At 33.4% G+C, this 16668-nt stretch overlaps 1 protein-coding gene across 1 annotated transcript in view; it reads right to left on the bottom strand.

Annotated features, from left to right (window-relative positions):
- LOC142233642 (neuronal calcium sensor 2) overlaps nt 1-12448 on the bottom strand; it is a 99928-nt gene extending 87480 nt beyond the window's left edge. Inside the window, exons 1-2 of the mRNA XM_075304643.1 lie at nt 12175-12448; nt 11982-12125 (exon numbers count right to left, since the gene is read on the bottom strand). Of these exons, the coding sequence (XP_075160758.1) occupies nt 11982-12125; nt 12175-12285 (255 nt within the window). The 5' untranslated portion in view covers nt 12286-12448. The remainder of the gene's footprint in view (nt 1-11981; nt 12126-12174) is intronic.
- Between the last annotated feature and the right edge of the window lie 4220 nt (nt 12449-16668).

Genomic DNA, 16668 nt, shown 5'->3' with positions numbered 1-16668 from the left:
AGTAGACACCAGACATCGCGTTCTCAATTTCCCCCATTTTTGCCTTGGAATCATACCGTCCAATGCTCCTTTATTAATAATAGCCATCACAAGGCTGTCTTTTGTAACTGAGGCAAACGATCTTTGATCCCGTTTAGAGGATGGCAGTTCATCCGGTGATCGTTCCCTTTTTCCAGCTTCAAGAATTCCTTGAGCCCGTTTTAAGGAATCGCTTTGCTTAGCCGACAACGTGCTTGGGTCGACTGATCCTAATTTCTTTAGGATAAACAAATCATTTCTTCGTTCCTTGAATCTCTATCGAGAGGGATTGCCTCCTTTTGATGTCGTCACCTTAGAAAAGGTTCGACTTGCCAAAGTGTCACCGCCAGTCGACCCGTCTACAGGTCGACTAATTGGGCCTGACTCTTGGTCGCTGCCCAAAAAAAAAAAAAAAAAAAAAAAAAAAATGCCCCATTTCAACTTAAACCGCACACTAGATATGCTAATGTTCTCGAGACGTCAGATATCACTTCTGATATCTGCTATAGCGGGTCGCTGCCTGATAGGCGATTTTGCAAAAAATATTGGCGCGAAGTATAATGACTATTGTATGAGCTGTCATGATGCGGAGGAAAAAGAATCAATTAAACACCTCTTGTGTGAGTGTCCTGCATTTTGTGTAAAGCACAAGCAACTTTTAGGAGCATATAGCTTCAGATTACTGGCGGATCTGGAAAACGTTAACTTAAGCAGTCTGCTAATGTTTTTGGAACAATCTGGTTGGTTCAACAAAGAAAAATAATCAAGAAGGTTCAGCGGTTAAAACTAGAAGTGCCCATATGTAATAGGTACTTTTAGTTAATGTGGTATCTCAATGGACTGAATAGTCTAAGTGAGCCTGAATCTTAACCGGGCTGCCACTTTAACCTAAGCTACACCAAATCCTCTCAGTGGAAAGTCCGCCAGCGAACAGTTGCATGGTCGTCAACCGCGTACTATTCTAACAGCAATGATTCCAGTGAAACACAAGTCTCAAAATTGTATATCGAAATTTTGCATTGGACAAAATGTATACATCAGAAATTATTCTGGTAAGAAATGTTGGATATCGGGAGAAATAAAAAAGCTCCTAGGAAATTACATGTACCTAGTAAATACAATGAATGGTGTCATGAAAAGACACCAAAATCAAATAAAACTTAGGCTTGAATCAAGAGATGGGGTACAACACTCAAGCCAGTCTGTATCCAATTCAAACAAAAACGACGATATTGGTATATTATTTACAGTTGAAAATCTAAACCCTAGTCATTTTCGGGAAGTACAAAATGGACAGGCTGCAGAAGAACAAGGTGTAGGGAATCCTACGACGTCCAGATTGTCTTTTTATTCACAAGGATTACATTGTTGTGTACAAAAAGCAACTATTAACCCAACTCATAATAACGTTACTACAGCACCACAAGTATTACTTGAACGACAAGCAGAATACAGAAATTTCCGAAATGAGAAAAGAAAGCAAGAGTTCACTCCAAGGCGCTCAGATAGAACTATGAAGAAAATTCGTAGGGAACAAAATTGAAGTGGGAGAATGTAGAGTTCAATAATAACCTGCTTATGAAAACACTTTGTTTGAAATATAATTTTGTATTCAACCTATCTATGCTTTCATTATTCAAAATGACACATTAAAATTGTTATGTCAGTTGTTTTCGAATTACTTTAAAATAAAGAAGAGATTTTAAACCATTTTATATAAACCATCAATTTTTACACCATCCAAAACATTGAGTTCGGATCACACCTAAAGAAGTGATGCAAATTCAGTGTAACGGCTGTTGAAATGGAGGACTTCCGCCCTATGACAAGCCCATGTTAAATTCATCGCTTCTGCGTCACTTTTGCACCACTTCCGGATCCAAAAAGAACATTTTCATTACTTTTTTGGCGATGCTTTTTTTGCTGGGATGGTGTGTTTCGGTTCATAATTATGTAAACATCTATAGAATTTAGATTTCAAATTATGTGAAAGACGTTATTCTATTGGCTTTTGGTGCACATTTTGATGAGATATTTAAGATTCCTCTAAGACTCAAACATAACCGGTTGTTATAAATCCAGAATCTGGTGTAGCGTCCATATGTAGAAACTTTAAATGTAACTTTGAGATTACCATTTGAACCATCTGTTAGGGAGAATATCTGTCATAAAATCCACCTTAAATTCTATATAGCTACGATGATAAATTTTCAAAGGAAACTTATATTTGATTCATTGTGGTAGGTATTTAAGATTCGGCCGCGCCGAACATAATGACGTATATACATGTTTTTACTAACAGTTTTCGTTACAGGGCGTTAGCCAATTTAAATTTGAAGGGTTTTGTTTCTGTTATAATAGAACTCAAAGCATATTTAGGAAGATAGTTTCAAGCTATCAGGTGATTACAATTTTTTCATTTGAGCAGAACTTTGATTGTCGGTATTTGCTTAATGGCATAGGCGTAGTTAAGGGGGTTTTATGGGTTTGTCATCTCCCCCTACTAAATAACATGCAGTAGATCCTCAAACTATGATTATGTATCATTGAATTAAATATTCTGGTTTCTTCCCATCTACAAGAATTTATTTTTTATGTTTTTGAGGTATCTTCACAATTAAAACACATTGTAGCTTTTACCCCTTTACGAGAATGTTACTAGCTACGCCAATGTTTAATTGACAATTGTGACAAATAAAAATTCAAAATAAAATTATTTTATACCAATTTTTTTTTAAATATTGAATTTGTTTTAAATTTATGACAGAAAAGACAGAATGTTGGCAACCCTGCGTCAAATTCGTACACGGTGTGCTTCGTTAGAATAAATAAATATTTTATTCATATTTTTGATATTTATTGGTGTTTGGCTGTTAATATTCTTAACAAGTGAGTGAAAGACTTCTGAATTAGAAAGGAAAGTACCCGGGCACTCAAGAAAAAGTGTAAATAAAAATAAACTGCTATGTGCACATTGCAAAACATCTATAGTGGAAAGTGAGGAATCCACAACATGCGATGGCTGTGAGAAAACTTTCAACTATATGTGTACTAAACTTGATTAAAAAAAAATCGATGCTCTCAAGAAAGATCTCACTCTTGAGTATAAATGCCATATGTGTACTCCATCTCAGAACATGCAATCCATTGCAAGAGAGCTAGAACAAAACTCCATGTTGGATGAGATCAAAGAAACAATACAATTTATGTCAGCACAATATGATAATCTACTGAAAGGAGTGGCGAACAATTCTAAGAAAATTGAGAATTTGCAGAAAGAAAATAAATGTTTAAAGGAAGAAGTCAGCATCTTTAAATTTATTTAAATGATAACAGGGTTCGGAATGATTGTATCATGGAATCGTAATTGAAGAAGAAATTGAGCCAGTAGATATTGTAATAGATATAGCAAAGAAATCTGGAGTAAGTATATCGAAAGCTGACATAGAGGAGGCATATGTTTTGAATAAATGAGCGGAGAAAAAAATCTGTTGTAGTAAGTTCTCAAACAGCAAATGCAAAAAATCGTTTATGACCGAAAAGACAAAGCTTAAAGATATTGATAGAATGAAGAAGATATACATTAACGACTTCCTTAGCAAGAAAGCCATTGAACTTTTAAATCACGCTAAGTCCCTCAAGACCAAAAAATGGACACGTTTATGTCAAGAAGGATGCAAATTCTCGGATATTGTGTTTGAAGTCGATGGATCATGTAGATAAGAGATGACTTTAGCGAAGAGTTTTTGGATTATATAATGATATCATTGCCTGATATGAGGATAAATAATATCCCCATTCTATTTGTGTCATTATACAGGTCACAGAAATGTTCTTTTGAGTCCTTTTGTACCAAATTGGAAGTCTTAAATTCACGAATCGGTAACAGGCCTTGTGTTATTGCCGGGGATTTCAATGTCAATCTTTTGACTCAGACAGAGTAGAAGGATGAATGGCATTTTTGCTGAGTATTGTTTGAATTCTTGTCATAACTTAGTGACAACACGGATGAAAAAGACTGTTTTTCATATGTTTGGCTATAAACATTATATGTTTTAAACACAATATATTTGAGTGCAAGCATATAATGTTCATAAACTAGCATAACATGTTTGGGACATATATGTTAATATGTTAGAACATATTATGTTTGGGACATAAAATGTTTGTAAATATAATATGCTTGGATGCAAACATATATTAATTTAGAAATAGCCTATAAACATATATGTGTTTAGTAGCTTGGAGCGCTATTTAACAGGGAGCGATATTGAATTAAGTTGGTGGTTGTTGCTTGTTATTACAAAATTAACATTTTATTTTTCCTTGTGCAATTGATCAGCTACTTCTTTGATCCTTATAAACTGTGTGGTCCGCTGTTCGAATCCCCGTCCGGCAAAAGTTAAAATTAAAATAAAAAAAATCATACAATTGAATAATTTCTTCTACAATGTTTGTATTACAGAAAAAGGTGCGAAGAACTAAAAAATCTCGTGGAAGTGAGAAAGATGTGGGGGAATATACAATTGGGCAGAAACAAAATTTTGAGCATTCAGGTCGAAAACCTATGTTGTTAGCACCTATATTACCTGTTTATTTTCATAATTCATTATGATTGTAGATATATAAATAAATAAATAAAATTTTGAGCACAATATTGTTTGGGAGAATTTTTTTTAAGAATATAATATTTTTGGGTGCAAAATGCTTCCAAACATATTATATGTTCACATAATAACATATTGTTTTTTGGAAGACAACATTATTGAATTTGGATGCAAAAATACAAAATGTTTGGAACTTAGACTACCCAAACATATATTGTTTAGACCAATATGCTTTCAAACATATTATATATTGGAAGAGATCAAACATATAAATGTTTGGGCAATACCCAAAAATATATATGCTTGAAGCAAAATATGTTTGGGAGTATATGTTACAGAAGCGATTTTTTGTGAGCGTGTAGGGAAAAATAATAAGACCAATAACGGTGTTGTTCTAAGGGAAGATAATTCTGTTATGGTCTCCAATGAAGATAAAGCGGAAGGGTTCAATGCTTATTTTGTAGAAGTGGTTGATCGTTTTCGGGATTGTATTGTATTAGGTAGTGATGATTCTGTTAATTTCTTTCGAACTTTGCAACAGTCGCATAATAGTTTTGTCATTAATAGGGTGGATAGCATCTGTATTGAGCATATATTGGAGAGGTTAGATGGTAGAAAATCCCCAGGTTGGGATATCACGGCTAAGATGCTGCTGGTTAGAAAGTTCTTACCTCTGAAGCCCTATCGAGGATATTCAATAACATGATTGAAGAGTCGATATATCCTACAATAATGAAAATACACAAGGTTGTTCCCATTCTCAAACATCACGCTTCAACTAAAATAATGGATTACCGACCAGTATCAATCTTACCAATTTTTGATAAGATATTGTTTTCGAGCAACTGACATCATATGCACGGATGAAAAAGGCTGTTTTTCATATGTTTGGCTATAAACATTATATGTTTGGAACACAATTTTTTAAACACAATATTTTTGAGTGCAAGCATATAATGTTCATAAACTAGCATAACATGTTTGGGACATATATGTTAATATGTTAGAACATATTATGTTTGGGACATAAAATGTTTGTAAATATAATATGCTTGGATGCAAACATATATTAATTTAGAAATAGCCTATAAACATATATGTGTTTAGTACCTTGGAGCGCTATTTAACAGGGAGCGATATTGAATTAAGTTGGTGGTTGTTGCTTGTTATTACAAAATTAACATTTTATTTTTCCTTGGGCAATTGATCAGCTACTTCTTTGATCCTTACAAACTGTGTGGTCCGCTGTTCGAATCCCCGTCCGGCAAAAGGTAAAATTAAAATAAAACAAGTATATACGGCCGTAAGTTCGGCCAGGCCGAAGCTTATGTACCCTCCATCATGGATTGCGTAGAAACTTCTTCTAAACACTGCCATCCACAATCGAATTACTTAAGTTGCGGTAACGCTTGCCGATTGCAAGGTATCTTAAAACCTTCTAACATCATCTTCTAAATTGTATGTAAGTCCATACGTGGTATATATTAAATCAAAAAAGATCGATCCAATACGTATATAATTCAGTTTGACAAAGTAGACATACAATTTTGACAACATTTTCTACAGAAATAAAATTTTAACAAAATTTCTATAGAAATAAAATTTTCCCAAAATTTTCTATAGAAATAAAAATTTTGACAAAATATTCTATAGAAAGAAAATTTTGACAAAAATTTCTACAGAAATAAAATTTTAAAAAAATTTCCTTTGGAAATAAACTTTTGACAAAATTTTCTATAGAAATAATATCTTGGTAGATTATTTGTGGCTCGACTGGCAACCATGATTATGAACCGAATAAAATTTGAACAAAATTTTCTATAGAAATAAAATTTTGACAAAATTTTCTATAGAAATAAAATTTTGAAAATGATGAAATTTTTATTATGAACCGAATAAAATTTTAACAAAATTTTCTCTAGAAATAAAATTTTGACAAAAGTTTCTATAGAAATAACATTTTGACAAAATTTTCTATAGAAATAAAATTTTGGTAGATTATTTTTGGCTCTAGTGGCAACCATGATTATGAACCGATATGGACCAATTTTTGTGTGATTGGACCAATTTTGGTATGGTTGTTAGCGACCATATACTAACACCACGTTCCTAATTTGAACCGGATCGGATGAATTTTGCTCCTCCAAGAGGCTCCGGAGGTCAAATCTGGAGAACGTTTTATAGGGGGCTATATATAATTATGGACCGATATGGACCAATTCTGGCACGGTTGTTAAAGATCATATACTAACACCATGTTCCAAATTACAACCGGCTTGGATGAAATTTGCTTCTCTTGGAGACTTCGCAAGCCAAATCTGGGGATCGGTTTATATGGGGGCTATATATAATTATGAAGCGATGTGGACCAATTTTTGCATGGTTGTTAGAGACCATACACCAACATCATGTACCAAATTTCAGCCGGATCGGATGAAATTTGCTTCTCTTTGAGGCTCCGCAAGCCAAATCTGGGGATCGGTTTATATGGGGGTTACATCTAATTATGGACCGATGTGGACCAATTTTTGCATGATTGTTAGAGACCATATACCAATACCATGTACCAAATTTCAGCCGGATCGGATGAAATATGCTTCTCTTAGAGGCTCCACAAGCCAAATCTGGGGATCGGTTTATATGGGGGATATATATAATTAAGGACCGATATGGACCAATTTTTGCATGGTTGTTAGAGACCATATACCAACATCATGTACCAAATTTCAGCCGGATCGGATGAAATTTTCTTCTCTTTGAGGCTCCGCAAGCCAAATCTGGAGACCGGTTTATATGGGGTCTATATATAATTATTAGCCGATGTGGACCAATTTTTGCATGGTTGTTAGAGACCATATACCAACACCATGTACCAAATTTCAGCCGAATCGGATGAAATTTGCTTCTCTTTTAGGCTCCGCAAGCCAAATCTGGGGATCGGTTTATATGGGGGCTATATCTAATTATGGTCCGATGTGGACCAATTTTTGCATGGTTGTTAGAGACCATATACCAACACCATGTACCAAATTTCAGCCGGATCGGATGAAATTTGCTTCTCTTTTAAGCTCCGCAAGCCAAATCTGGGGATCGGTTTATATGGGGGCTATATATAATTATGGACCGATGTGGACCAATTTTTGCATGGTTGTTAGAGACCATATACCAACACCATGTACCAAATTTCAGCCGGATCGGATGAAATATGCTTCTGTTAGAGGCTCCACAAGCCAAATCTGAGGGTCCCTTTATATGGGGGCTATACGTAAACGTGGACCGATATGGCCCATTTTCAATACCATCCGACCTACATCGATAACAACTACTTGTGCCAAGTTTCAAGTCGATAGCTTGTTTCGTTCGGAAGTTAGCGTGATTTCAACAGACGGACGGACGGACGGACGGACGGACGGACGGACGGACATGCTTAGATCGACTCAGAATTTCACCACGACCCAGAATATATATACTTTATGGGGTCTTAGAGCAATATTTCGATGTGTTACAAACGGAATGACAAAGTTAATATACCCCCATCCTATGATGGAGGGTATAAAAAAATCATACAATTGAATAATTTCTTCTACAATGTTTGTATTACAGAAAAAGGTGCTAAGAACTAAAAAATCTCGTGGAAGTGAGAAAGATGTGGGGGAATATACAATTGGGCAGAAACAACATTTTGAGCATTCAGGTCGAAAACCTATGTTGTTAGCACCTATATTACCTGTTTATTTTCATAATTCGTTATGATTGTAAATATATAAATAAATAAATAAAATTTTGAGCACAATATTGTTTGGGAGAATTTTTTTTAAGCATATAATATTTTTGGGTGAAAAATGCTTCCAAACATATTATATGTTCACATAATAACATATTGTTTTTTGGAAGACAACATAATTGAATTTGGATGCAAAAATACAAAATGTTTGGAACTTAGAGTACCCAAACATATATTGTTTAGACTAATATGCTTTCAAACATATTATATATTGGAAGAGATCAAACATATAAATGTTTGGGCAATACCCAAAAATGTATATGCTTGAAGCAAAATATGTTTGGGAGTATATGTTACAGAAGCGATTTTTTGTGAGCGTGTGTTAATGAGAATCGTATTTTGTATAATCGTCAATATGGGTTCCTTAAACAATCAGGTACTCAGGAAGCATTGGTTAGTGTTTTAGATTGTATATGTAAGGGTCTGGACGACGGTTATAGAGGCGTTGGGAGCGTTTTCTTTGACTTATCTAAGGCCTTCGATTTGGTAGATTTTTTTATTTTATTTATTTATTTATTTAACTCATTTTACAACCAAGCCAAAATGGCCATATACGATTTTGAGATTTTAATTAGGAAGTTGCGATTGATGGGTTATACAGAGTCTATATTGAAGGTTATAGGAGCAGAACACTTCCTGTAAAGTGTGGAGTGCCACATGGAAGTGTACTGGGTTCACTATTGATTAAATTCTTTATTAATGATATTAAGGATATTGGTTTTATAAGAAAGCTTTATATATTTGCAGACGATTTAGCACATTTTTATAATTACAATTCTACTACAGTTTTGAGAACCCAAATTGAATATGATGCAGCGTCAGAATTCTTAAAGATAAATAAATTGGGTTTGAATCCGAATAAGACAAAGTTTGTAAGGTTTAGACCCCATCTTATGTTATGTTTGTGCATATAGATGGCAATGTAATAAGGGAATCCATGTATCTAACATGGGATGAACACATTGCTCGATTGAGGTCACAGGCGTCATCAGCGGTTGGTATACTCCATAAATTTGGGTGAAAACTTGATACTAGGGTGAAGCTTATGATGTATCAGTCGTTGGTGCAATCGCATTTATGCTACCTCCCTAAAGTATATGGGTCTAAGATGAGCCATTCACTACGAGCATTGTAATGCACTCAGAACAAGGCTCTAACGATCATAGTTACAATCTTCCAATCAGATTTCATACTATGCATTTGTATAGTAATTATGCGAGGAATATTTTGGATTGGTATATTTTTTAAGTCCTTAAGGGGACTGGGATCTAACGGAATTCAATTTCGTCATAACAAAACCTATACGAATAGAATAACGAGACATGCCATGGATGCCGCCTTGAAGTTACTAATCAGAGAATATCTTATTCTGGTCCTTATCAGTACAATCAAATTCTGTCTGATCTCAAAGAAATACGATGTTGTCTACTTTTAAGACACGCCTCAAAAACCTTCTTCTAAATAATATGGAAATACTCTTTCATAATTTTTTTACTTTAAACTGAACATCTTTTTTTTTATAATTTATTATCTAGCATATCTAATAATTACAAGCTCAAGCAGTTGCTCTTTTTTAGCCTCTCCTAAGCCCCTGTGCGCTGAGTCATTATATATTTGAATATTGTAATTGGACATAAAAGAAATAAATAAAAAAGTACCATAATTGATGGTAAGAATTACTTCAATTATTCTTCATATTTCAAAGCATACATCGATATATTTCCAAGTTTTCTCTATTTTAAATAATTGAACACATTGTTCAACAAGTGGGAAATTTAAATCAATTTGACTGACAATAAAAGTTTCAATATAGCAACTGACATTTTTGTTTTTGTAATACTAAAACTACAAAAACTATGTTTTTGTTTTCGCAAAATATAAATGAAGTGGCAATATAAAGCAATATGGGTCTTTAAGAAGGAGAGGAGCGTAGTTTTTTTCTCGGAGCGGAGAGGAGTGAAAAAATTTACCGCTCCGGATCCCTGTTTTGTACAAGTATTTCACTTTTCAACGCAATGGTTTTAAGCTGAAATCAAAACAAGAGATACGATTGAAGAACAAATTAACAATAATAAAAAAACAAGTATATACGGCCGTAAGTTCGGCCAGGCCGAAGTTTATGTACCCTCCACCATGGATTGCGTAAAAACTTCTACTGAAAACTGTCATACGCAATCGAATTACTTGGGTTGCGGTAACACTTGCCGATGGCAAGGTATCTTAAAACACCGTCTTCTAAATTGCAACGTAGTCCATACGTGGTATATATTCAACTAAAAAAAAGGCCAACATTTTTTTAGAAATAAAATTTTGACAAAAGTTTATATAGAAATAAAATTTCTATATTAAAAAAGACAACAACAACGATTTTGGCAAAATAAAATTTTGACAACCTTTTCTATAGAAGTAAAATTTGGACACCATTTTCTATAGAAATACAATTTTGACAAAATTTTCTATAGAAATAAAATTTTGGTAGATTATTTTCGGCTCGAGTGGCAACCATGATTATGAACCGATATGAACCAATTTTTGTGTGATTGGGGATCGGCTATATATAACTATAGACCGATATGGACCAAATTTGGCATGGTTATTAGCGGCCATATACTAACACCACGATCCAAATTTCAACCGGATCGGATGAATTTTGCTTCTCCAAGAGGCTCCAGAGATCAAATCTGGGGAACGGTTTATATGGGGGCTATATATAATTATGGACCGATGTGGACCATTTTTTGCACAGTTCTTATATATTATAGACCAAATTTTGCATAGTTGTTAGAGAATATAATAACACCTCGTACCAAATTTCAACCGGAACGGATGAATTTTGCTCCTCCAAAAGGCGGAGGACACATCTGGGGATCGGTTAATATGGGGGCCATATATAATTATGGACCGATGTGAACCATTTTTTGCACAGATCTTATATATATATATATATATATATATATATATATATATATATATATATATATATATATATATATATATATATATATATATATATATATATATATATATATATATATATATATATATATATATATATATATATATATATATATATATATATATATATATATATATATATATATATATATATATATATATATATATATATATATATATATATATATATATATATATATATATACAAACAAACAAATTATACAAAATGAAGCATAAAGGTGAACTAAATTCGTTTCTCCCACAAAATAGTTCAGATTTTCTTAAAATTAGTAAATTTTGCCAATAATGTTCCCATGTTGAACTTTGTATGGTACTAAAGACATTTGTGCAATTTGGAACTCCAATTCTTTCCTTCAAAGTACGAAATTTTCTTTAATAAGAAATTTTCTTTAATAAGGGAAAAATAATAATTTCTAATAAATTTACGTGAATTTGTCGAAAACTATTTACTTAATTTTATATATATATATATATATATATATATATATATATATATATATATATATATATATATATATATATATATATATATATATATATATATATATATATATATATATATATATTTAATACATATCGACTTTCTACTCAGTTACCTTAAAATCTATGTATCCATTTTTATCCATATCGAATGTCCGGAAAACATGATCACAAAATTCCTCTGCATTTCCAGATGGGAAAAACATTTTGTACATATCAACAAATTTAGCAGGAGTCAACCTTCCATTTGGGCAATCTTGCTGCAAATGGTATGTATTATTATTGGAACATATGTATTTCAAAATTTACCTTGAATCCTTTATACCACTCCTTTATTGTTGATTCGTCATACCGAGTATGGGACTTTAAAAATTCCATATCTTCTTTGGTCAAACGGTCTTTGCTACTTAAACACCCCATTCTACAAAAAAATTATGTTGAACTGTTTTAATTTTATTACAATTTACAATTCTAAGTTTCTAAGCCCGGTTACTATGCATGTGTGAACAAAATTAAAAAAATCTTCAGAGAGAAGTGGGAAACAGTAGCCGTTGTACAAGAAACAATGTTATTCTTATGTTTCAGGCATGCGCGATGTCACTCTGAAATGTATGTATTTAAAATGAATGGGCTCAGTGGGCAATACGAACGTTGCCCATTAAACACAAAGATTATAAATCCTTACCAATTTACAAAGAGGTTGTTCGTATTGTAATATGCGAGAGAGCAATGCAATTACTTAGACCTACACTGAAAAAACTGTGAACCCACCAGGAAATTTTAGTTAATTAAAAAAAATAGATTAACTTTAGAAAATTTTATCCAAACTGTATTAGAAACGCAGATGTCACGCCGATTTCATAAAATTAAGTAAATAGTTTTCGACAAATTCAAGAAAATTTATTAGATATTATTATTATTTTTCCCTTATTAAAGAAAATTTCGTAGTTTGCAGGAAAGAATTGGAGTTCAAAATTGCAAAAATGTCTTTAGTGCCATACGAAGTTAAAGATGGGAGCATTATTGGTAAAATTTACTAATTTTAAGAAATTCTGAACTATTTTGTGGGAGACACGTTTTAGTTCATCTTTATGCTTCATTTTTGTATAATTTGTTCCTCTATTTTAGTTAATTCAACTAACGTACGCAACAAATGATTAAAGTCATGGAAACGTTATAAAAACGTAACGTAATGAACTAAAATAGAATTAAATCGACTGTAGTGAAATATAGGGTTCACCTTTTTTAGAGTGTAGAAATCTTTTTTTTCTTCTTTTGTTTCTTACCCAAAAAAATGAACCCTATATTTCACTAAAGCCAATTGAACTTTATTTTCGTTCATGGAATTATTATTTTTGGAGAAAGTTTCCTTTACTCTAATAATTTTCTGCGTTAGTTAGTTAAATAAAAAAAACGAGAAGAAAATACACACAAATGAAGCATAAAGATTTACTAAATTCGTACTTCTAACAAAATAGTTCATTATTACCTTAAATTTGTAAATTTTACTACAAAGGAACCCATCTAAAAACATTCTTGCCATTTTGATTCCAAGTTTTTCCGTCAAACTACAATTTTTTTTAACAAGTGGAAAAAATAGTTCTGTCTAATAAATTTTCTTGAATTTATCGAAAAACATTTACTTATTTTTGTAATATCTGCGTTTGTAATACTGTTTAATTATAATTTTCTAAAATTAACCAAAATTTTTCTTCCTGGTGGGTTCGCCGTTTTTTTCAGTGTAAAAACATTTTTATTCTAAAAATGCGTGCCAAATTTGGTTAAAATCGGTTCAGATTTAGCTCCCATATATAGCTTTCGCCCGATTTACACTCATATGAACACAGAGGCTAATTTTTTGCTCCGATTTAGTTGAAATTTTGCACAGGGAGTAGAATTAGCATTGTTGCTATGCGTGCCAAATTAGGTTGAAATCGGTTCAGATTTAGATATAGCTCCCATATATATGTTTTTCTGATTTCGACAAAAATGGTCAAAATACCAACATTTTCCTTGTAAAATCGCCACTGCTTAGTCGAAAAGTTGAAAAAATGACTCTAATTTTCTTAAACTTCCAATACATATATATCGAGCGATAAATCATAAATAAACTTTTGCGAAGTTTCCTTAAAATTGCTTCAGATTTAAATGTTTCCCATATTTATACCCTTCACCACTACTGTGGTACAGGGTATAATAAGTTTGTGCATTTGTATGTAACGCCAAGAAGGAAAGCCTGAGACCCATCGTTTAGTATACCAATCGTCTTAGAATTAAATTCTGAGTCGATTTAGCGATGTCCGTCTGTCTGTCTGTATGTCTGTCTGTCCGTCTGTCTGTCTGTTGATGTATTTTTGTGTGCAAAGTACAGCTCGCAGTTTTAGTCCGATTGTCCTAAAATTTGGTATAGGATCCTGTTTCGCCTCAAAGACGATCCCTATTGATTTTGGAAAAATCGGTTCAGATTTAGATATAGCTGCCATATATATTTTTCACCGATCTGGTCATAATTGGCGTGTATATCAACCGATCTTCCTCAAATTCCGTACATACGAATATTTTATGAGTCTCGAAAAACTTGCAAATTTTCATCCAAATCGGTTCAGATATAGATATAGCTCCCATATATAGCTTTCGCCCGATTTACACTCTTTCCACAGAGGCCAATTTTTTGCTCCGATTTAGTTGAAATTTAGCACAGGGAGTAGAATTAGCATTATAGCTATGCGTGTCAAATTTGGTGGAAATCGGTTCAGATTTAGATATAGCTCCCATATATAGCTTTCGCCCGATTTACACTCATATGACCACAGAGGCCAATCTTTTACTCCGATTTAATTGAAATTTTGCACAGGGAGTAGTGAGCATTGTAGCTATGCGTGCCAAATTTGGTTGAAATCGGTTCAGATTTAGATATAGCTCCCATATATAGCTTTCGCCCGATTTACACTCATATGACCACAGAGTGGTGGTTAAGTCTAAAGTCGGGCGGGGCCGACTATATTATACCCTGCACCACTTTGTAGATCTAAATTTTCGATACCATATCACATCCGTCAAATGTGTTGGGGGCTATATATAATGGTTTGTCCCAAATACATACATTTAAATATCACTCGATCTGGACAGAATTTGATAGACTTCTACAAAATCTATAGACTCAAAATTTAAGTCGGCTATGCACTAGGGCGGAACACAATGTTAGTACAAAACAAGTATATACAGCACTAAGTTCGGCCGGGCCGAATCTTAAATACCCACCACCATGAACCAAATATTAGGGTTTCCTTTGAAATTTCAGGAGGGCTTGAGGACTTGAGGTCACTTCCCGAAGATACATTTAAAGATTTCACCTATGAGGACTATATCAGATTCTGGATTTATAAGAACCATTTTTGTTTGAGTTTTAGAGGAACCATTAACATCTCTTGTAGGTGTGCAAGAAAATTACAAAAAAACGTCTTGATTTGAAATCTTAAATCTGTAGAAGTAAAATCTGGAAATTTTACATTGAGTTTCAAGCAATTTTCATGATCAGTGCACTTTCTACACACTCAAGAATTGAAGTCGGTCTATATGGAGGCATTACCAAATGGACCGATAAAAATTTAATCCGATACACGTTTGTGTGAGCCTAAAATACAAGAATATTTACAATTTCAGGCAAATCAGATAAAAACAAGGAGTTAAATCGGGAGATCGTTCTTATGGAGGCTATACTAAAATATGGACCGATACTCACCGTTTTCGGCACACCTCTTTATGACCCTAAAATACCTCTAGATTTCCAATTTCAGGCAAATAGGATAAAAACTTCGGATTCTAGAAGCCCAAGAAGTAAAATCGGTCTATATGGGGGCTATACCAAAATATGGACCGATACTCACCATTTTCGGCACACCTCTTTATGGTCTTAAAATACCTCTAGATTTCCAATTTCAGACAAATTGGATAAAAACTACGGTTTCTATAAGCCCAAGACCCCAAATCGGGAGGTCGTTTTATGGGGACCATAACAAAACATGGACCGATACCCACAATTTTTGGCACACGTATTTGTGGTCCCACAATACCTCTAGATTTCCAATTTCAGGTAAATTGAATAAAAACTGCGGTTTCTATAAGACCAAGAAGTAAAATCGGGAGATCGGTCTATATGGGGGCTATACCAAAACATGAACCGATACTCACCATTTTTGGCATACCTCTTTATAGTCATAAAATACCTCTAGATTTCAAATTTCGGGCAAATTGGATAAAAACTCCGATTTCTATAAGCCCAAGACCCCAAATCTGGAGGTCGGTTTATATGGGGACTATATCAAAGCCTGGACCGATATATCCCATCTTCGAACTTGACCTGCCTGCAGACAAAAGACGAGTTTGTGCAAAATTTCAGCACGATTGCTTCATTATTGAAGACTGTAGCGTGATTACAACAGACAGACAGACGGACAGACGGACATCGTTATATCGTCTTAGAATTTCTCCCTGATCAAGAATATATATACTTTATATAGTCGGAAATCGATATTTCGATGTGTTACAAACGGAATGACAAACTTATTATACCCCCGTCACCATTCTATGGTGGTGGGTATAAAAATATGGGAAACATTTAATCTGAAGCAATTTTAAGGGAACTTCGCAAAAGTTTATTTATGATTTATCGCTCGATATATATGTATTAGAAGTTTAGGAAAATTAGAGTCATTTTTACAACTTTTGGACTAAGCAGTGGCGATTTTACAAGGAAAATGTTGGTATTTTGACCATTTTTGTCGAAATCAGAAAAACATATAT

The sequence above is a fragment of the Haematobia irritans genome, chromosome 4 (assembly GCF_050003625.1).
Source record: "Haematobia irritans isolate KBUSLIRL chromosome 4, ASM5000362v1, whole genome shotgun sequence".
NCBI lineage: Eukaryota > Metazoa > Arthropoda > Insecta > Diptera > Muscidae > Haematobia > Haematobia irritans.
Note: the sequence above shows the minus strand (reverse complement) of the source record. Positions and strands in the feature narration are given on the sequence as shown.